This window comes from Bos javanicus, chromosome 4 (assembly GCF_032452875.1).
Source record: "Bos javanicus breed banteng chromosome 4, ARS-OSU_banteng_1.0, whole genome shotgun sequence".
Taxonomy (NCBI): Eukaryota; Metazoa; Chordata; class Mammalia; order Artiodactyla; family Bovidae; genus Bos; species Bos javanicus.
In genome coordinates, this window is record NC_083871.1 from 31,507,813 (window position 1) to 31,530,517 (window position 22,705).

The 22,705-nt window shown below is 40.4% G+C and overlaps 1 protein-coding gene across 3 annotated transcripts in view; it reads right to left on the minus strand.

Moving 5' to 3' along the window:
• Positions 1–22,705, minus strand: part of RAPGEF5 (Rap guanine nucleotide exchange factor 5) — a 234,930-nt gene that overhangs the window by 22,052 nt on the left and 190,173 nt on the right. For all 3 annotated transcript variants that reach the window (XM_061413684.1, XM_061413685.1, XM_061413686.1), the window contains 8 exons: positions 21,195–21,339; positions 19,527–19,624; positions 17,742–17,772; positions 16,705–16,783; positions 14,213–14,362; positions 10,436–10,533; positions 7,625–7,747; positions 5,403–5,581 (listed from right to left, as the gene is read on the minus strand). In XM_061413684.1, the coding sequence (XP_061269668.1) occupies positions 5,403–5,581; positions 7,625–7,747; positions 10,436–10,533; positions 14,213–14,362; positions 16,705–16,783; positions 17,742–17,772; positions 19,527–19,624; positions 21,195–21,339 (903 nt within the window). The remainder of the gene's footprint in view (positions 1–5,402; positions 5,582–7,624; positions 7,748–10,435; positions 10,534–14,212; positions 14,363–16,704; positions 16,784–17,741; positions 17,773–19,526; positions 19,625–21,194; positions 21,340–22,705) is intronic.

Consider the following 22,705-nt stretch of genomic DNA (forward strand, 5'->3'; position numbering starts at 1 on the left):
TCCAGGTTCATCCATCTCAGTAGAACTGACGCAAATGTGGTCCTTTGCATAGCTGCATAATATCCCACTGTATATATGTACCACAACTTCCTTTTCCATTCGTCTGCTGATGGACACCTAGGTTGCTTCCATGTCCTAGATACTGTAACTAGTGCTGCAATAAACATCAGGGTACATGTATCTTTTTCAATTCTGGTTTCCTCAGGGTATATGTCCAGTAGTGGGATTGCTGGATCATTTAGGGCTGCCCTCATAGCTCAGCCAGTGAAGAGTCTGCCTGCAGTGCAGGAAATGCGGGTTTGATTCCTGGGTTGGGAAGATCCCCTGGAGAAGGAAATGACAACCCATTCCCGTATTCTTGCCTGGAGAATCCCATGGACAGAGGAGCCTGGTGGGCTACAGTTTATGGGGTGGCAAGAGTCGGACATGAATGAGTGACTAAGCATGCATGGTAGTTTTATTCTTAGTTTTTTAGGGAATCTCCATACTGTTATCCATAGTGGTTGTATCAGTTTGCATTCCCACCAATAGTGTAAGAGGGTTAGCCAAAGCAATCTTGAGAAAGAAGAATGGAACTGGAGAAATCAACCTTCCTGATTTCAGATTATACTATACAGCTACAGTCATCAAGAAGTATGGTACTGGCACAAAACCAAATCTAGACCAATGGAACAAGATGTAAAGCCCAGAGATAAATCCACACACCTATAGGAACTTTATCTTTGACAAAGGGGAAAAATATATATATAATGGCAAAAAGACAGTGTCTTCAACAAGTGGTGCTGGGAAAACTGGTCAACTATGTGTAAAAGAATGAAATCAGAACACTACTAATGCCATATGCAAAAATAAACTGAAAGCGGATTAAAGACTTAAAATACCAGAGCAGAAACTAAAAAACTCCGAGAGGAAAACATAGGCAAAACACTCTCTGACATAAATCATAGGAAGATCCTCTATGACTCACCTCCTAGAGAAATGGAAATAAATACAAAAATAAACAAATGGGCCCTAATTAAACTTCAAAGCTTTAGTACAATGAAGAAAACTGTAAGGTGAAAAAACAACCTTCTGAATGGGAGAAAATAACAGCAACAAGGCAACTGACAAGGAATTAATTTCCAAAATATACAAGCAGCTCAATACCAGAAAACCAAACCACCCAATCAAAAAGTGGACATAAGACCTAAACAGACATTTCTCCAAAGATGTGTGCTCTTGGTACCCTCTGGACACTTCAAGATTCCTTCTTTTAAAAAATCTGTTTTGGATGCATTTACAATTTCAACTGAAAGCTCTGACGTTCCTGTTTCTTTACAGATCCCAGACTCATTATAATAGCTCCTGGGTCTTGTCTCTTTAATCTGTATGTTGCCTTTCTTTTTTTGACAAGTCCTCTTATCTCATAGGTCTAAGCTCCCCTCCTATTACATTTAGACATTATTTCCTTTTCTCTCAACAAAATAGCTACTATATTATGCATATACTTATATATTTAAAGTATGGCATATATTATGTGGACACTGTCCCATATTTCTAATTTGAGGAAAAAAGGAATATAATGCAAAACAAGACCATGTCAAGCTCCAATAACTCTGGAAAGTTATCTGCTCTGTAGAACGTCAATCTTGCCCTTCAACTTAGTTGGTCGAAACTCCACTAATTTTCAAAGCCAGCTGAGGGGGTTTGATCCAGCAGAGGGAGGATGGGCTTCCAGGTCAGCCATCCCAAACACTCCTTAGTCTGGGATGAATTAGAAAACAGCTTCTCTGAGGCAAGTTTTTAAAATTAAAAAATTATCCTAATTACATATGAAAGAAATATGAAAGTGCTTAGCAGCAATAAAAAGTACCTAATGTGATTTGACTAAGCTGTCCTCAGGTGTCATTTCTTCCATGACATCTCCACCAATGGCTCAGATGGAATTTGGGAACAGTGTATATACATCTCTGTATCCTGCTTTTTCAGGTATATACTCTTATATATTATGGGTTCTTGACTGTTATCATTAACGGCTATAGAACACTTCATCAAAAACATATTTAAATAAATTTTAAAATGTATTCTCTTATTGTTGATGTTTAAATTATTTTCAATTCAACACAATTCAATACAGAACGCTACAATAAATATCTTTTGCATATAAAACTTTTTACTGTCTGATTTTTTAAATTAAGTTATACTTCAAGTCATTACATGATTGATCAAAGCAATCATGACTTTTAAGATTCTTGAACATATTAATAACTTCTGTTTCCCAAAACTATACCAATTTCCAGTCGCACAGGTGTGTGTACGGGAGCAGGGTTCCTGAGTTCAGGACCAGGAAACGATTCTGGGCTCTGAAGTGGTAATATACAGAGCTGGCTGTGCCCTGACTGGTCCCGCCTAAACCCGTCTGCTCCTGGAGCCAGTTCTGTGCACTGGACACTGCCCAGGACAGCTGCGCCTGGGCGGCAAGGCAGTGGGGGTCGCCCACGGGGAGCATTTCGGAAGTTTCAGCCTCCTTGATAGGGGAACCTGGAAAGGCACCGTTGCCTATACACCTGCTGTCCAAAGCAACCGGATGAACACAGCCCTGCAAGCCCCTCACTGCTGGGTCTGCAGGGGGCACGGTCTGTCCCTTTCACAGTCTTTCTGTCCAACTTTGGACTCTGCCTATGGTTTCCTGATAGGCACGAGGACTTGATATTCAGTCTAACTGGCCCTTCATCTGGTTTCTGCCAATGTTCTCCCAGGTGGAGCCTGCTTGGTATTATCCATGAATAAACAAACAGGACACTTTCCTGGCCTATGGTTGAAAAGTCCACCTGTTTCTAAGAGATAAAGGAGCCTAAAGGTATCAATACTGCAATTCTGCCTTTCTTCTGCCCTTTGTTCCCTCATTCCACCCTCCTGTCTCATCTCACCCTGGCAAGCTCAGGCCAGCCAGGGCAGACTCGAGTCAGCTCCATCTCTTCATGTGATGATGCTGGGTGCCTCTGCTGAGGGCCCTGTGGTGAGAACAGCCCCATCCCTGTGCCAGAAGCATCTCAGCTGGATACTCTCCCTTTCTCCCCCTCCTCCCACCATAGTGCATGATGGGAGCCCCACTGGCTCTGTCATTTCCAACTAGACATTTTTATACTCTGTCCAACACTCAAATGCACAGTATACAGCAAAACTTTCAGATAGCATTTGTTGGAGTTGAAAAGAAGACGCTGGGGGCAAATCATTTTATTATTATTCACTATAAACAGTATACTATCTGCTTTTATATTAAAAAGTCATTTAGCTACAAAAAAATCTTTAGATGTAATTCTCATCTTTTTATCTTCTATCTCCCCATAAACAATTTTCCTGGTTCAGATTTTTCAGTCATACTTAAAATTTTAAAAATCCACAAACAATAAATATCTGAATGTAAAAAGAAAAAAAAATGAATATACGGATGACTTACTTCTCTATAAGACAAATTGATACGGCACAAATATCGGTCACCATTCCCATCTGGAGTCCTCTTTAGCCAAGGTTCATTCATTCCAAGGTAAGAACAGACTGACACTAAAACATTTCAGTTTAGCAAACATTCCTTTGTCTGAAGAAATAAAATCCACTCAATCCACAGAGGTGGGGGATGGGATTGGTAAGAAGGAAGGAAACATGAATATGCGAATAGGATGCCTTAGGCAGGGAAGGCACTGCATGAGCATGAAAATTAACTGTTTTCCTGGGGCTATCTGTACCAGTGTGATTATGAAGAATTTAACTTTATGTTTCTGTTGGAATTCTGTTCTATGGGCCAGGAATAGAGGCCAGCACAGCAAATCATTCAAGAGCATAGGGCCATATGGAGAAGATGTGAACACACATACTTCATTTCCCTGAGGACAGCTATGATCTTACACTGGGAACTAAGCTATGTGGTGTCATTTTACTCCTTGGGATATTAGTGTCCCATTTCACCAAGTAGTTGGCTTTTATAAGAACGTTCTGCACCACAAAGAGCCTCATCTTTAGGAAGTTCATAGGTATTATAGAAAATGTACTGACTGAATTAAAAAAAAAAAAAAAAAAGCATTCATTCATAAAAGTAGTCTAAGATTCAGGTATATAAAGAATCCTGGTGCCTTTCAATTCAGTCCAAACTCTTCAACCTGAAATCCAATATCTTTTACAGTTTGGCCCCATCTTCCCTTTAAGCTTGGTCTCCCACAGCTTCCTCATAAATACCTTCCACTCAGGCCAAACTGGATGAGGTTCCTTTTCCAGACCACATGCTTTCTGCCTCCCATCAACTTCTCTGCTTCGCTCTTGTGAGTTTGAACTCCATGGAGAGTGTACTCCTGAATTTTTACCTAGAATTCAAAATGCTACTTTCTTCCCAATGTTTTTCTAATCCTCCTTTCCCATTCCCTTGGCATAGAAGCTTCCCGTCCTCTAAAGACCCTGAAAGAACTTCATCTCATGGTAGGGAACCCTTGGGTTCTATTTTGCAATGAGCCATTGGAGTTATAGAAAGTATTCCCCTGCCCAGCAGATCGCAAAGTTCTCAAAGGCAGGTATTGGGTGTAGCTGCATTCTGATTCCCCCATAATACCCTACACAGACGTGCAAACATAATGAGTGATCAATACAGATTTCCTAAATATATTACACTGACATGTACCCAAAAACTGTTTGATATAAAAACTACTTTGAAAAACAAAGGAGGAAAAAAAAAATGGAAAGACTGGAAGGTAGGAGGAACTGGGAAAGATCTGGACTCCTGTTGCCTGTTTGTGTTGGAAAGACCACCCAAGCATGGTCTCAGGACATTAATCTGGTATTTTAACAGAAGCTCCCAGGAAGTTACTAAAATGTCATCCAACCAACTACTGAGTCACTGCTATTTACCAACTTCAGTACCAGGTACCCCAGGTCCAATGTTTGAGTAGAAATGGTCCCTGTCCTCTGGAAGCTAACACAGCCCAGCGAAGGAATTCTATATACAAAAGTAAGTTTAATCAATGAAAGTTCATACTCTGGGCATGAGGGAGCCAGGAGCAGAACCTTGAAACGCATCTGACTTTCAACAGTTCTCGCCCCCTCTCATCATCTCCCCCCATGTGCCTAACCTACTGTAACTCACCTGGCCACCGTGTAATTTAGCTGCACAATGGGGCACGTGTGCGCTGCCTGCTTTTTCCTTTGGCACAGAGAGCTATGGTCTGGTATTGTGACATTTACTTTAAGATACAAGTATTTCAAAGGTGAAGACAGAAATATTCAGAACAGACCTTTCCAATCATTTGGTCACTTAACTCACTATTACCCTTTTGTATCCCATCTCTTCACATCCCATCCCATCCCATTACGGGGAAAAAACACATTTCCATTAAAGGAGAGGAACAGAACTGCGTTTTTTACCACTAGACACTCACTGAGCGGCAATTTTGATGAATTTTTTCACCAGCTGCACTCGCTTGCCCAGTGGGCTGCAGAGCAGAATCTCCGTGGCCACCCAGAGCTGGACCTCATTGCATCTCTGGAGCAGCAGGCTCAGGTTCGCCGTGTGCTCCCCACTTCCCTGTCTGCTGAACGTGAAGTAGATCAGCTCTTGCTGAAAGACAATGTATTCATGCCAGCATTTACTGTTACAGCACAGGGTCAAGTTGATACAAAATACAATCCATTTTTTAAAATTCATTTTTAATTGGAGGATAATTGCTTTACGATGTTGTATTGTGTTTCTGCCATACAACAGTGTGACTCAGCCGTAAGTATACATATGTCCCCACCCTCTTGAACCTCCCTCCCATCCCCCAACCCTATCCCACCCCTCTAGGTGGTCACAGAGCACTGAGCTGAGCTTCCTGTGTTATGCAGCAACTGCCCATTGGCTATTTTACACATGGTATGTATATGTTTCAGTGCTACTCTCTCAACTCCCACCACCCCTCCTTCCCTCACTGTGTCCGCAAGTGTGTGAGTGTCTCTATTCCTGCACTGCAAGTAGGTTTTTAAGAACTATTTCAGATAGCCACTGTCATAATATGTTAGATATAACAAATAACAATATATTAAATTCAAGACAATTCATGTTGACTTTCAGAAATGCCTCATGAAATGATGTTCACATAAAAGACTTACATAAATCTACGTTTTTAGAATGCAAAGATGATGCTTTTCATGAAAACCTAAGACACTCTTACATCAGAGGCTGAATCAAATCCGAACTTCCCAAACTTGTTCTATAGGCAACTTCAAGCACAAATGACATCATTTGTTCAGATGTACATTAGACCCTCACAGGTAGATTCTCTAGACAAGGGTTTTCACATTTCAGTGTCAATCTGAATCACCTGGAGGTCTGTTAAAGCACAGACTGCTGTGCCCCACCCCCCTAAATTTTCTGAGTCAACAGGTCTGTGATCTGGCCAAAAATCTGCATTTCTACTAAATTCCTGGGTATACTGATGATGCTGGTCTGGGTACCCACTCTTTGAGAACCACTGAAATAAGACACTGTCAAATCATAGAAAGAGAGTAAGATTAGAATAAGGTACAAAACTGACAGTAACTAGTGACTAGACTGATCATATGTAGGCAATGGAAGAGATTTGTTTCTAATCAGAAAGCTGTGTGTGTGTGTGTGTGTGTGTGTGTGTGTGTGTGTGTGTGTGTTTTACACAAGAAATTCACATCCTCCCACTGCATAAGCACACAAGCAGGGACACATCCCACTCTACCAACACTTCCAAAGTCACAAGTCATTTAGCTTGAATGAGTTCACTACTTGCTCAAATTTAGATTGTTATATTGGAATGTTTTCCATGAGAAAATATGGGGACGTTTAAAAGATGCTCCAAAATGAAAGAGAACCTTGGGGGTCCCTTAATCAGTCACGAGTTCCTTCTTCAGCAGGAAAGGCCTTTTTGTAATGAAACATTTCACTACCCGGCAAAGCAAATCCAACACAGTCTACCTCATTTTTCATCTACTGAGTCCTGTGAGCCTTTCCACTGGCTACATTTATTCATCAATTGTCAGTAGCATTCTGCCCCTCATCTCCTGTTTTATAAACGCTTAAGCTGTCCTCAAGGGAGAGGTTGATGGACATAAAAATTTGAAATATATCTCAAAATGTCCGAGAGAGTGCTTGAAGTCCTGCAGCATAGTCTAAATGTATAGAATGTTCTTAGGAAAGTGTGTGTGTGCATGTAGGACACATATAAATGTGATTTTTATATAAGTACTGTAAAGCCACGGAAAAATTAAAATGTCAGTATCAAAGGTATCAAACATAAAACACCTCTTCAACCCCATGCAACCTTCATATACATATATATACACACACACATATATATATGAATACATGTTTTCAAACATTAAAAATATAGCATATTTATACATTACACAAATATCCGACTATATTAGGTGCAAATAAAGCATGATCATGTATTCTAATTTTCCTAGGTTTGGATCAGTCTTTCAATATATTTAAAGTCCCCAAGTATCTTTGTGGGCCATGGTATCCCAAAGCATAACTATATCAACCAGAAAATGGATTGTCTTAAAACCTAATCACACATGAATATTCTTCAAGAAGAATTCCTAGTTAAGGTGGCAGTAGCATTTACTTGGTCGTTTCCCCCTTACTTACCTCGTGAATTGAACTGAAAAGGCTCCAATCAAAATTCATTAATTCCAGAGCAAGATCCCAAGTGTTCATTCCCAAAATCCTGATCGACCTTTGCTGTGATTCCTCATTTTCTGCAAACGGATTCTAAAGTGACAGACAGAAGCAAAAGAATCCTCAGTAAATTCCCAGATGGTTGGCACTGAATTGGCTGGCCACAGAAAGGCACTAGAAGCCCGCGTGAGAAAAATAATCTTGTCTGAGTGCACTTAATAGTTTCCCTGATCTGTTCACCTTCGGTGAGTTACAGCCAATTCAGGAAACAGCCTCAGAAGCTGCAGAATGTGATCAATGATACTTCACTGAGCTGTCCCTCCCTCCCCACAGGCAAGCATGCACACACACACACACACACACACACACGCACGCACACACACACGCACGCACACACACACTCATGCACAAATCTGATTATAAAACACTGCCCCAGCAGACAGTATAATGAAAGCAAAAGCCCTGAAGTCACTTTGGTTTCTGGTAAGAATTAATGTGCCAGCAGGGTTAGGAGAAAAACAAACAAAAGAAATGTCACAGTGCACTTCAATAAAGACAGACATGGCTTTTACAGGAAATATGTTTAACAAGTCTCATCCCAGACATGCATTTACAAATTTTACTAAAATGCCCGTGGAAAGCAAAAAAAAAAAAAAAAAAAAATTAAACAGGAAATAAAAAATAAAAGCTAATTCATTTATACCCCATGGTGTATGATTATTTTAAATTATCAATTGCTTTCCCTAGACAAATGGGTATGAAGAGTTTGGTAATAAAAGTATTTCTTTAAAATCTGACATAAAATTATTAAATGCCACCACAATTTTAAATCTGCCATCACTGTTAAATTATTAAAAATTTGGCATCTTTTCAAAACACCTGATATTTTTAAATTAAGGTAATAAATTCTCTTATTTGACTTGAACAGTTAATGACGTTAAAACAGTTAATGTCTTGGGAAAAAAAAAAAGAAGAGGACTTTTCAAAAATAAATGCCATAGAAGAGTAAAAGGAATATTTCAGAATCCAAATATTAGTCTTTATTTTTTGAACTGCAAAATAAATTATTAGCATTTTTGAATTTTTATATTTATGAAAAGGTTTCCTAATTGAAAACATGACAAAAGACCTCCATGAGCTATTCCACAGACTAGAACTCCCTTCAGAGTGGGTCTAGGCACAAACTGGCCCTGTACCTCCGGCATGGGCACAGGGTGGAGCTCAGTAAGGGCGGAACGGATGATGTACGTACAGACGCTGAGGTGGGGAAAGCCCAGGTGTCCCAGGGCCCTGTCTGGCTAGATGGGGACCACGCAGATGTCAGGCTACACTGCAGACATTCACAGAGCCACGAGGTGGGAAGAAACACAGATGTCTGCTTATGAATTTGGAGCTGTAAGGACATTGTCACTCGGCTTTTTATCCCTCCTCCTTTCTCCCTAAATGTGCCCTTACCCCGGCCCTGCCGTCTGGTTATTCAAGGTAGTCCACCGCCCTCTCCAGGAAACACTTTCTATTTTTCTATTCCAATCATTCAGGGCTATGATTCCTGCTCTCCAAGAAGGCTGACCCATGCCCAAGCACAGGGGATATGAGTGGTTTCCCTGCTAGCCTTCCCTTACAATGCTCCGTTTCAACGGAGATCTTTTGGAGCCGAAATTACCAGAACTATGATTCCAATGGGGAAATTTTAGGTGGGGGAAGCATTCACATGCAGGGTGGCATCTGGCTCAACTCACAGCACTTATTTATCCCACTAGACCTGCCCAAGGCCTGCCCTCTGCTATTCCGAGGCCCTGGACTGCAGCAGCAGAGCTCTGGGAACTCACATTGAGGGAGCCACAGGAAACGTCTGTTTGCGGCTGGGGGTGGAAGGGCGGGACAGTGGGAGACCCAGTAACAGTAACCTGCACGTTAGCTCCTCCTCCTTTGAGAGGTGGGGGGTGACTAATGTTATTATGGCAACTTGAGATCTTGTAGATAATTTTACATGAGATATTTTTATTATAAGCGGTGTTGGTTAACCTACATGGTATACAGACTCGTCCATTATACACATAAAAGGAGCCTAGCTGGAAAGAGCCATTCCTGTGATGACTGCATGGCACAGACCAGGACCCTGACTCCGGATGATACGATCATGATCTGGTAGAGCCCACTTTTTATGGGTGATGGCTCTGAGGCCTGATTCTACCATCCAGAAAGCAACCACAAGACCGAGGTTTTTAGGAACAACAACAAATCATCTAGTTAAGTATAAAGGTTCTTAAACTTAAAACTGAAAATAACATACAGTGGGGGTTTCTCCATTTCTTCATATGCTTACTCTTTGGTGGCATCTGATGTTGCCCACTTACACAGGGAATGCTGATCATGTACCTTCTCTTCAAGGGAATGGCACGCTCAAAGGGCACCCAGGGGACAGAAGAACAGAACCTCTTTCCCTTTAAATGAACACAGGATGGATTCCTCAGCCTGATCTCCATATATCCACCAGGAAAGAAGAAATGGAATTAAGATTCTGTTGGAGAAAGTGTCCCATCTCTCAAATTCCTTGTTCCAGAGAGGCTTAGAGAGAAACAGTGCGAAGGGTTTTCAGTTCCTAAAGACAGGCCTGCCTCTGATTAGCAAATGTACTGTTGTTTGACAAGTGTACTGCTGGCTACAGAAGGAAACAGCTTGATGTACTTTTCTAACATTCATTTTAAAACGCACAAATACATGTTCTCAGCCTGACATTTGTGCCCCTGTGCTTCAAGCACAAGGCTAAGGGTAACTCACCAAAGTGTCGGCCAGGTCTTTCCGGTAGACATATATCCGACCAGAGGCATCAAGGGATTTGGAGATGGCCAAGTTGTTTGGCTGAAGCTCATGCTTTTCTTTATTTACAGAAAAGAATAATTAAAAACACAAGAAGAGCTAGTATGCATTCACAGTACTGCTAAAGAGTGAAATCTGCCAAAGAAAAATACTTAAAAGTAAATGGGATGTGAAGTAGATGTGATTCAGTTCTGCATATGCTATACAATGACACCAGATAATCAAAGCTTATTATCCACGAAGAGGTAACCTCTTAGGATTCATTCTTATAATATTTAGTCATTTTTTTTACACAGAACAGCTTGGGGAAGAAGGGAAAACTCACTCTTCACTTCATATCTATCTGTAAAGTAACCACATGAAGACTTCCCTGACAGCCTAGTGGTTAAGACTCTGCTCCCACTGCAGGGTGCATGGCAGAGATTCGACCCCTGGTTGGGGAACTAAGATCGCACGTGCCAGGAGGCAGGGCCAAGAAAAACAGAAAAGAAAGTAACCATACAACAATAATACTGCTAACAGTTGGGTATATCTCTGTCCTCATATTTATGCAAATATGTATGTGCACACATGTATATAAAGTCACAGCTATTCGTATGTATACATTAATAATCATAGATACATATATACTTGTAATAATTCCTTATGTGGTTTTATATTCTGATTTTATTGTACTTATCCTCTTGTCAAAATTATTTATATATGCCATGTGTAATTGGTTATATAACAGTCTATTATACCATCATTTAATCTTTCCTCTATTGTTGAACATTTAATGGTTTTCAATTTTTTTTGTCATATAAATTAGATAGCGAGATACGTGCTAAATACCAGCAAGGGGCCTGACATATAACAGGGATTTGATAAATGGGATCTATTATTACAGGAGCCATAATACATATTGCTGAAGTCAACATCCTTCTGCATAAATCTTTGGCTCCTTATAGATGATTTTTCTTAAGACAGATTCTCAGCAGTAGAATTACTAGGTCAGAGGGAATGAATATCTGTAAAGGTTTTGATACAAGCTGCCAAACTGCTTTCCAACTCTTATGTCTACCAATACTCATCATTACTTTGAATAAGTTTATTGATTTGCTAAAATCAAAAATAGATTATTGATATATTTTATATTTCTTGGCAACTAGTAAAGTGAATATTTTTCATCTATTCTTCTTCTATTTTATTTACCTATTGTTCCTATCCTTTGGCCATTTTTCTACCATAGCTGGACTCATAACACAATATGCTTCTCAAAGAAAAATGTCCTCCTCTCACCTGCAAAACACAGAGGGGAACTGACCAAAGTGATATTCAAGTTTATTCCACTGTAACACAATCAGTGTCCCCTAAGGTAGCCCTTTATTTATCCAGCAGGGTTGGAAAATCAATACATCACATCTCTTTTTCTAGATAACATAATCAGCTCAAATGCCAGATTTTGTTTTGAACATTTCCGCTTGATATAGAGGACAAAAATGATACTCAAATACATTCTTTACCACCCAGCACTGCAAAGATCAGTAGTACTGTCATGTCAGGCTCTTGACATCTGCTGTAAATGGTCCCACATGGCTGGGCTCTGACATTCTTCTATATCTTCCCTCCTTGTTTAAGCTACAGCTTCTTGCGACCCTCTGTATATTCATAAATACCTTAGATATGAATTTATAGGAGCCATTCTGCATTTGCTATGAAATAAAATGGCATGGTTTGCTGACAGCCATTTTTCCAGTTGCTAAGAATTATTTTTCTTACTGTCAAGTTCGTCACTATGCCATAAACAAGGAAAAGTGATAGAATTTTAGGCTTTGAGGAACTGGGTAGGTTTCTGTTACTACATACACATACTTCCCCTGGGCACAAAACAGCTAGAAGCCTACTAAGAGCTGTGAGAACAACAGTACTAGTCCTTTCAGAGAAACCAACAACATGGCCAACGTGCATTTTCTTTTGAGAAAGAGAAAATAACAGTAGATCTCATTGTCATTTCATTTTGACACAGCATTGAAAACATTATTTATTAAAAATTATGTAACTAGAGCAAGGAATACACTAGGTTCTGTGGGCTTTTTTTTTTTTCCTTCATAAGAACATTATTGTTTGGGGGACATAAAACTGCAGGCAGAAAGGTCCTTAACAGACAAAACTACTAACTGATGAAAAATGATGGCATATTTCCAAATCTGTGAGGTAATTCAAGAGATAAGCTCGTGTTGCTAGTGATGATTAGCTATGAGTATATGCACATCAGAACTCCAGACGAATCTAATTTAATAAAGTGTAAAAATGGTATTTCACAGCCATCAAATAGATAGCAGGTAAAACGAGCCATTCATTAATTCCCAGACTCATGTGCGGCCCTGGCCGACACTGGGTCAGCTGCCAAGGGGGGTGGGCCCCCACTGTGCCACGGCCCCCACTGTGCCACCAGGCCCCCTCAGGGTCCATCTTTCTCCAGCACCTTTTGTCTGCATGGGGACCCAATCATTACTTTCTGTAACAGTACTGCCTCGACAGGTAAATGCTCATTTTGATGAAGCTCACTATTGTCTGGAATCATTTAATATCTTTGGTCACTTACAATTAATATACAAATATCATATTATCTGGAGTATTTCCTAATATATCTTATTAGATATTCAACTACTCTCTGAACTCCCTTAAAATTCATGTAAGTCCATATGTTTCTGAAACATTTGCTCTTTTCCTTTAGAGAATGTTTTGCTAGGAGGCATGACGCCCAGGGAGAGGAAGGAAAGAAGCACTGGGACTGGGGAGATGGGCTGTATTTGTTTGACTATGTAAACGATTAGCTTGCAGGGCCATTTTATCTGCCTCTGAGTAATAAAGCGGAAGAGACAATGTTCCCTCACATAATGCTTTAACATCAAGTACATTCTGATCTTCTCCTGACTCTAGAGTGATAACAAAAGGCAAACAGAAATGCCCTTCATCTGCTCCCCCTCCCCCCAACACATGGTTGATTAGTTTATGCTGTCCTCCCATTTTTCAACTACTGAGGCTCAGTTACTTTCTTTGTGTTTTTCTCAGGGTTAATGAGATATTAAATAAAGATCGTAAGGCAAAAATGGGAGGCCAGCAACCCAGAGACCTGACAGGCTCCAGTGGAAGCGCAGGGTTCTGTTCAGGTCACAAGATCAATAGGGTCAGCTTGTAATCTGTGTGATCTTATTCAAAACACACAATAAACCATTCTCAGAGGATAAGTAAGGCCCAACAGAAGACTATAGCCAGAGCTCACTCCCCACGTCTACCTGAAAGAACACTGCCCGTGAGCTTTCGGCTTATTGTACAGTGTTTGTCTCCTTCAATAGGGAGTCTTTAAGTATTAACTTGTCAGCCGGTAAAATGACTAGTTCAAGGCTGTCTTTCTTTTTGCTTCCGAAAGTAATTTCATCCTTTAGCAATTTCCCAAGTTAATTTAAACATGAAAACAGAAGGCTTATCTAGAGTACAAACTATGTAAAGCTTTATAATACATTTCAAAACACTGGCACGCCTCTCTGGTTCTTGGGGAGGAAATTCAGTATTCAATGGTACCCAACTGTTGTCATGGAAACACCTCTGGTAGAAGGCTTCTCATTGTTACGGTGATCACCCAGCTGCGGACCCAGAAGGGACGCACTGCACGTTTATTCCATAAAAATGTCAACTCTCTCCCTTTGGAGGCAAGCCAGTGAATGATTAAATACTCAAAGACAGAATATAACTTACCCCCAGAGAAGGTGACGGCTACCAGAGCCAGATCATCTTCCGCATGTTGGATCTTTTCTGCCACAACCCTCAGGATCTCTTGGGCTGTACTGGAAACAGTGGCCTTCACGCTGACGTATGAGTGCTCCGTTATGTACACGTGGCAGAAAACTACATGAGGTCAAAGAATTGTGAGTAAACAGAGAACTGTGGCCACAAGGTACAGACCTTTCCAAATCAAGGCACCCACACTATGCTCTTCAGTACAGGACAGACACAGCTAGATTTACACGTGCACATGGGCGCCCGAGGGCATGAGAACGGAGCCGCGTGCTTACACACACATGAGATGGAGACATTATAAAGCAGGTGGGCAAGCTGCAGTAGTCCTTGGGCATCCCAGAGCCTAATGAGAGACCCACGTCGTGCCAAAGCTCGTTGTGTGCTCCTGGTAGGAGGCAGCCTACCCACAACACAGCGCAGTCTGTGCAACACGGACTGGACTTCACAGACCCTTCCGTGAGGGTTACCGAGATCTCCCAAAGCAGCCTACAAAAATGTCTAACTCACACATTTTCACTTTACACTTCTCCTCCCAACAGCCCCAGTGGCTCAGTAAAGACCACCACGCTTTGTTATTTGAATTCGCGTAAGCTGGCGTGCTGCAGTCCACGGGGCTGCAGATGGGACACGACTGAGCAACTGAACTGAACTGAAGCTTTACCTAAAAAATCTGTCGCTTGCTATGGTTTTGGCTTCAAGCCTTCTTGATCTTTCAAGAAAGAATCTCCGCCCCCTGCCTGTGTCAAGGTGGTAGTGAGCTTAATTTTCAAACGGAGGTCACATTTCCAGCCTTTTTAATTTCCTTTTTCTTGTCTGTGATACTACTCATTATTACAAGGGCATTATCGCTACCATGGTGAACAGGCCCAGGAAAAATATTCCCTTATGATTTGACAGCAGAAGCTGCCTTAATAGCGATGGAAATAACTGACACGTTATTTGCCTTTTATATGAGCCATTGTGAATGTATAAAACACTAGCTTCTTTAGAAAAGACAGGACAATAATATACTTAAGTATTCTTCTTTTCTAGATTGAAGAAAAGAGGTAAAATGTAGCTCCTAGAGAAGTTTAATATGCAATTTAAATGGCACCACAAAAATAAACCCAGCAATGTTTTCACAGAAATGCAAATGAAGTAAAGACAAACTATGGGTTTACCAGTATAAACCTCAATAAACACACTTTGACAGAGGCACTGACAGTATTTTGTTTTAGGTTTGGTAGGGTGTGTCATTAAAACTCTAGCATCCAACAAACAGCTGTTTTATGTGTTGTCAACAGACTTGTGAGAGAGGAAAAGGCTTTTTACCTTCCATAGAAAGATGGAGTTTTGGAGCAAGGCAAAGATGCAGTCTACCAAATGCTAAATGTGAGGAAAGTTTACATTGCGCTTAGTAAAATGATGAACAAAAACAGTCTGAGGCATCTTGAAATGACCCTTTGAAACTCGGCATGGAAAATTAAACAGCTAATTGTAAGACAGATGGGAAAGGAAGGTTAGCAGCTGAGAGAGGGGGAGGTGAGGTTTTCTGCTCCTCCACTTGGTGCAGATGATGTGGCCCACCAAGCGCCCTCATGAGCGGCTCGTTATACACAAAGGATGGAACGCAAGAGGAATCTGCGACATCTGGGTGCTCAAGCGTTCAAGAAGTTGAGCAAATATCCAGTGTCTATACTTAGAATTTTGGCACTGTTGGGGCAGGCGAGTTTTAAAGTCTCCAGTCATAAGAGCATGAACATCTGAATGGCTGTTTCCCAGCTCTGCACTTGACTCACCTTTTACCCTAACGGGAGGAAGCCACTTCCTGTTCTGCTATAAAACAGTGAAGCAGAGAAGCACGTCAGCACTGCCAGTGTGCTGCAAAGGTGCTTCCCCTGCCCTGATCTAGGGGCCCTCTGCGGATGGCGGGGGCGGGGGGTGGGATGTCACGAGCCCTTTTGGCACGAGCACTGACTGAGGACGCCCTGCATGTGTGGCGCTGCCTGCATGGCCTTGCCTAGGAGGGGTTTCTATCGCACATCCTTCCTTTCATTATTCCCGCCAAGATTTTCTCCTCTAAATCTCTAGGACTGACCCAGTCCAAGCCCTGAACAGTGCTTTCAGTGGACTTTCCCGTGAGTCACGGGCAACGGACCGACACAGGGGAGAAGGCAGCTAAGGGTGCCTTTCCAGTCCTCTGCACTGCTGCCCAAGAGCGCAGTGGACTCTGTGTAGTCCCCTTCCCTTACTTCCCAAAGTAAAGATGACCTGGCTCCGGGGACAGTACTCAGTGATGAAGAAAACTATAGCATGGCAAGAAAAGAAAAACTTTCATGGTGGATGTTAACGTGCTTGTCGTGGTGGGGGTGTGGCAGCTGCAAACAGCTACTGGCAGGCGGAGGTGTTAAAGTTGCGTTGTTGTGTTAAAGTCCTCCACCTGCCCCAACCCTTGTTCAAATCATACTCACTTTCCTCACTTTCTGTCACAGCTCCTCTGTGCTGCAGCCAGTTCTCCTTCAGACTGAATTGGTGGAAAAGGGCTTTATTCTGCAAGAAGGGAGAACAAGAACAATGAACAAATGTATTGCTGCCCTTTGGAAATCCACAGCTGTTTGCAACATGTTCCAAAAGAGTGTGCCAATTTTTTTTGAATATGAAATCCATCCGTCTAATCTTAGAGGAATAAACTGGGAGTTGCCTCAGTTAATACAAGTGGAGGTTGGAGAGTCTGAGCAACAGGATAGACCTTGGCCAAGGTCAGTGGCAGGGACAAAGTCCCAAATTGATTCTTCACAACATGCTGGAGAATACAGGTGTGATTTTTAACCTCTGGCCACTACAAAAGTCCACAGCTGCTTCTCCTGAGAAAGATATGGTTTTTCCCAACCCAACATCAACCTTACTTTCGGGTAAGGCCACTCCGACATAGCTTCATACTTCTGCTGTAGAGCAGTGACTTGCTTAGGGGAAACAGGTACATAATTCATTATGATTATCCGTCACCTGACATATCAGCTCCTACAAAACTTGTGCCTAACATGTTATTTTGCATTTCCCCCTTGAAGCTGAACAGGAAACACATTCATCCCAGCTACGCTCTCTCTCTCGGTTGGGTTGAAGAGTGCAAACCTTTTTCTTACAAGACTTTCTTACTCTTGTAGGCAAAAAAGTCTTGCATAGATGACTTTCTATTTTTACATCAACATTAACAATCAAGTTTATGTCATTCAGGGGACATTGTGAAAACTCCAGGATTCCAAAATGCACCACAAAAAAATGCAGAAATGTCATAAACTCAAGGGCACCTGGCTACAACTGGATCCACGCCAGCATAGGGAAAGCTAAGTGAGGCAGGAGCAGGGAGGCAAGCTGAAGCCCCCAGCTCTTTGCCTGACCCCACTTGGGTTGGGGCAGCATTCATGTTAATTATGAAGAAATGCCAAGCGGGGCAAGGCGAGGTCCCTAACTCAGATCACCCAGTTTCAGAGACAAGGGTCTGCCTCACCTTCCTTTGCGGTGAGTATTCATCTACAGTGCTGAAAGGGAAACAACAAGAGGTCAGTCTTTGTCTCAAACCCAGGAAAATGTAGCCACTGTCAACAGACACTACTTTTCAGGCACCGTGTGGAGATTTTAGCTTTTCAAAACAGTAAAATGCACAGTATTCATTCATTTACTATGTAAAACACACTTGATGTTAGGATTTCAAGTGAACCAGGAAGAAAAGAAGCTATTTATTCAATAGGTATACTTTGCCTTCTACTCACAGAAAGTGAGCATTGAGGAAATAACTGGATTTACTCAGTCCACAGAAATTCTAAGTTTATTCACATTTCACTAAATCTTAGGTGAAATTACTGTTCTTCAGATAGCTAAATAAGCTAGCTAAGGCTGTTCTTTTCCAGGATGTTTCAATGTGTGGTAGGACTTGCAGGGCCTTCAGCAGGTCCCCAGCTCAAATTGTATTCCAGCATCTAAAAGATATTTCATTATCTCATACCAAAGACGCAGGAATCATGACTTAGATCATGTTCTTACTTATATCTATTATTTCCCATTTTTATGTAAGTTTTCAAGTGGAATGTATTAAATTACATTAATGCATTTAGTGTATTTAAATTTGTATTAAACCAGAATTAAAGTTTCCCAATTTTAAGACCTCCCTTACAGCATAGATCTATTTCCAAGTAGGGTATTATTTTGATGTAAATGTTTCTTTCTTTTTCATTTTTGCTTCATTTGCTTGTTCATATTTTCATATTTAGTCTTAGGCGATAGAAATTTTTTACAGTGTAGAATGTGATGATAAAAGAAGACCACCAAAATTCATCACATTCATTATTAACAACCTGTAGCTCATTTCTGAACTTCTAAATGTGTGATTTTCATGACTGGGACAAAGGTTTACACACGATTTGTGTACACCCTAAAATTATTTATATTGCCTTCACTGCACAGGATCTTTCTTTACTAAATGCTAGTCAGGCTTTAAATCTCTGACAACATGAAGAGCTTGAATTAACATTTTCTATGAGAAGCGCCATTTGTGACTGCTGAAATCTTAATATAAGCCTGTCACAACTTGACAACAGATGTGTTTTATGTTTAAAAAGTTGAAGCTATATTGCAAATCAGAGGACAATACTTCCCTTCAGATTAACTTTGCAGGTATATCTGAAAACTGAACAATGACTTGATGTTTTCATTTACCAAAATTACGAAGAAGAGTTAGTGGTAAATCAGAGTAAAACCAGGTATTAGCAATTTGAAAGACTAATGATAGATGCTTCAGTGATACCTGGACATGACAAAAGTCACAGAGTAAGTGCTTCCCTTCAATTTTTCTAAATTGATAAAGAAACCTCAGGGAATCCATAAAATGAAGTTTAAACATGTGCCATGGTTTGCTGGGACTTGTTTATAAAACTTTTTTCCTATCCCATTAGAGATAGCTATGAACTCCTGAAATGACAAGTTAAATATTTACACTTATAAAAAATAAATAATAATTTATTAAATAATTGTTCTTATGCACCCAGACTGTCATGGCTCAGTTGGTTCCTATCATATTGAACAGGGTTTTTAAAAAAATAGCCAGTAAGCTTGATTTAGTGTTCACTCATCTTGAGATATAAAAACAAAATACATATTTACTACTAGAAAACCTAATGAATCAAGATAAATCCCAGATCTGAAATGTTCAAAATGATCTTTCTGAGACACCTCCAATTCTGTCATACATGGTGCTGCTTTCTCTTATTATCTGTGATGAGGAAAATGAAATACTTACTGACGACGGTGCATTCCAAGTATCTTCTGAAATTCTTTCAGCTCTTTTTCAAGTATTGGGTATTCATAGACATCATCCAGCACATTCCTGTATATGGTCTGGGGTGGGGTGGGGGGGGAAGAAAATGGCAGCTGAATTGGTCTGGTGTCTATTTTGTAAGGATTAAGACTCAAACAGTGGGTAACCTGATCAGAGAGAGAAGTGGAATCCAGAACAATGCAAGGGGTTAAACCAGGCACCACAGAGCTCCTGAGTGGGGGTTCCACCTCAGACCCCCTTGCTCAACTGTGTGGCTCTCTGGCAGCTCTTAGGGGCTATGGGTAGGAGCTACTCAAAATTCCCAGGCCTGTTCTACAATATATTTTTAGAAATAATAGCCACATAATCATTTGGGAAGGAAAAGAAATCTATTGAATTAAACTAACCAGTTGTTTTGAAAATAACAGTAGTTTAGTCAGAGACTTGGTTTAAATCAGTTTTTAACTGGATGTCTAAAAGATATTTGAATTTTGAAATCAAAGTGATTTCTTTCTTGAAGACAAAGTCAGTTTAGACACTTGCCTATTCTGAAATAGAACTCTTCCCCCACACGGATTCCACTGCACCCCTTCTCTGTATTGACCTGCACAGCTAACATGCTTTTGGTGGCCAAAAGAGTCCAGCTGTCTACAAACTGTCTCCAGAGAATCATCTGTGTTGAAAAGACACTGCAGCCTACTCATGATTAGAAACACATATCAGCTTGCTGCTGCTGCTGCTAAGTCGCTTCAGTCGTGTCCGACTCTATGCGACCCCATAGATGGCAGCCCACCAGGCTCTGGCGTCCCTGGGACTCTCCAGGCAAGAACATAACTTAAAATGTAAATCTAGGTTTAGCATCAATTTTATTAGTTATGATTGTTTTAATGTCTCAATATACACCAGGTCCTGATAAAGTTTCATAATGTATACATTGTCAATATAGTTCTTATATGATAAAAATAATGTTTTATCCCACTATTGTAGATATGGGACTGGTTAGTTTAAACCTATAATACATCTCAACATATTAGGCAGTTATCAAATTTTAAAGTATGTTTTATTTAACCTTCCTTAATTATTTCATTTGCAATAAAAATTCCCATGACAAGTAAAATAAATAACTTTAAATGAGTGACTTTAAAACTTGCCTTCTACATTTATTGACATAGAATTATTTAAAGTTAAAAATTTCTAACTATGTAAATAATATTTGGCTGCTGCTGCTAAGTCACTTCAGTGGTGTCCGACTCTGTGAGACCCCATAGACGGCAGCCCACCAGGCTCCGCCGTCCCTGGGATTCTCCAGGCAAGAACACTGGAGTGGGTTGCCATTTCCTTCTCCAATGCATGAAAGTGAAAAGTGAAAGTGAAGTCGCTCAGTCATGTCCGACTCTTAGTGACCTCATGGACTGCAGCCCACCAGGCTCCTCCGTCCATGGGAGGAGTACTGGAGTGGGGTGCCATTGCCTTCTCCAAATATTTGGCTTCAGAAGTCAAAACAAACAAATACTTTGAATCATAACTTCAATATTACAAACAAGTTAGAGGACTGTAACATAGGAATGAGATTACTGAAATGCACAACTGAAAATAAAATCAGTCATTCAGCATCAAAGAGTAACTGAATAACTGGAAGTTTTACATTACCTTTAAAAACATTTTTGAATGTTCATCTTCATGTAACCAGTCTTTGTATAGAGCAATCCACTGGGAAACAAGATGCAAGACCTTCCGTTTCCGACAAGGAACATCTGAATTTTCTTCTTTGCCTTGATACTTCTTAGCAGAATAGGTGCAAATAGTTAAGAAAGAATACTGCATTGTTGCAAGTAAAAATAGGAAGAGATCCATTTATTCTTGTTTTCATAAAATATGCTAAAGCACATTTTTGAAAAAAATCTACAAGTATCTGTATATATACGAAGAAAAGAACATGTGTAGGGAAAGTAACAGGTGTACACTGAAAAAAGCAAAAGGAAACCCAGGTAAATGCTTCACATACACTTGGTGGCAGGCCATGAGGATAAGGACTGGATGATCGAACTGACAAATGTATCACACAGTTCCACAAGCAGTGCGGGTTGATGCCACTTTGAAGAGATACCAGATGGGCCATTAATCACAAGGGTGGCTTAAAGAGATCTGGCCTCACTACATAGGTGGACACCATTTCCATCAAGATGACATCAGAAGTAGGCCACATACACTTTGATTCTCAGAAATTTACATTCTAAAGTAGTGCCAAATGAGCATGGATTTCTGGAGCATAATTTGTGGTGTGATTCAACTGTCCACCCCCAGGAATTTACATGGGAAAAAAAAAAAAGAAACGGATAAGTGTACAAATGTAAGTAAAAAGGGCTGCTAGTTTAATTTTCTCTGAGATAAAAAATATTAAATAGGCATAACTTAAAGGCTTCAACCACTGAAGACAGTTAAATAAATTACTGCATATTCATTTAAAGGGCTCTTTTGTAGCCATAAGGCTGATGGTCCAGCACTCTATTTGCTGACATAGGGCATCCACAATATACTGTTAATTAGGAAAGCAAGTAAGAAAAGAGTATGTCAGGATCATCCATTTCTATTAACTATATTTATTTACATGGTCATTGCCTGGAAAGATATATACTGATAGTTAACAGTGGCTTCTTAAAGTAATGAGATTTCAGAGAACATGAATTATTTTTATTATACTTACAAGCATTCCCCAATTTGTATACAACGACAATGTGTTAACTACGCTGTTAAAATTAAATAAAAATAACAACCTCAAAGGCAACATGCTTAAAACCTTAGGAATAAGACAGAAGCTTGGCACTTCGCAAAACATCCTAGTGTTTCTGCCTCCCAAATTATCATTTCTGAGTATCTAGGACACATTAAAAAATTAACTAGAAATAGAAAATGCTATGACACCAAAGACAGGTAGGCTTTAGGGTTACTGGACAGGATTCTCTATTCTTTAATGCTGATATATAATAGCAAAACAGGGATAAATTCTGTATCAGACTTTGTAACATTTTTTATAATCTGCCCATTTAAAAGAAGTATTTATTTGGGTCCTAACTGCAGCATGTAGGAACTAGTTCCCCAACCAGGGATCGAACCTGGCCCCCTGCATTAGGAAAGCAGAGTCTTAGCCATTGGATCACCAG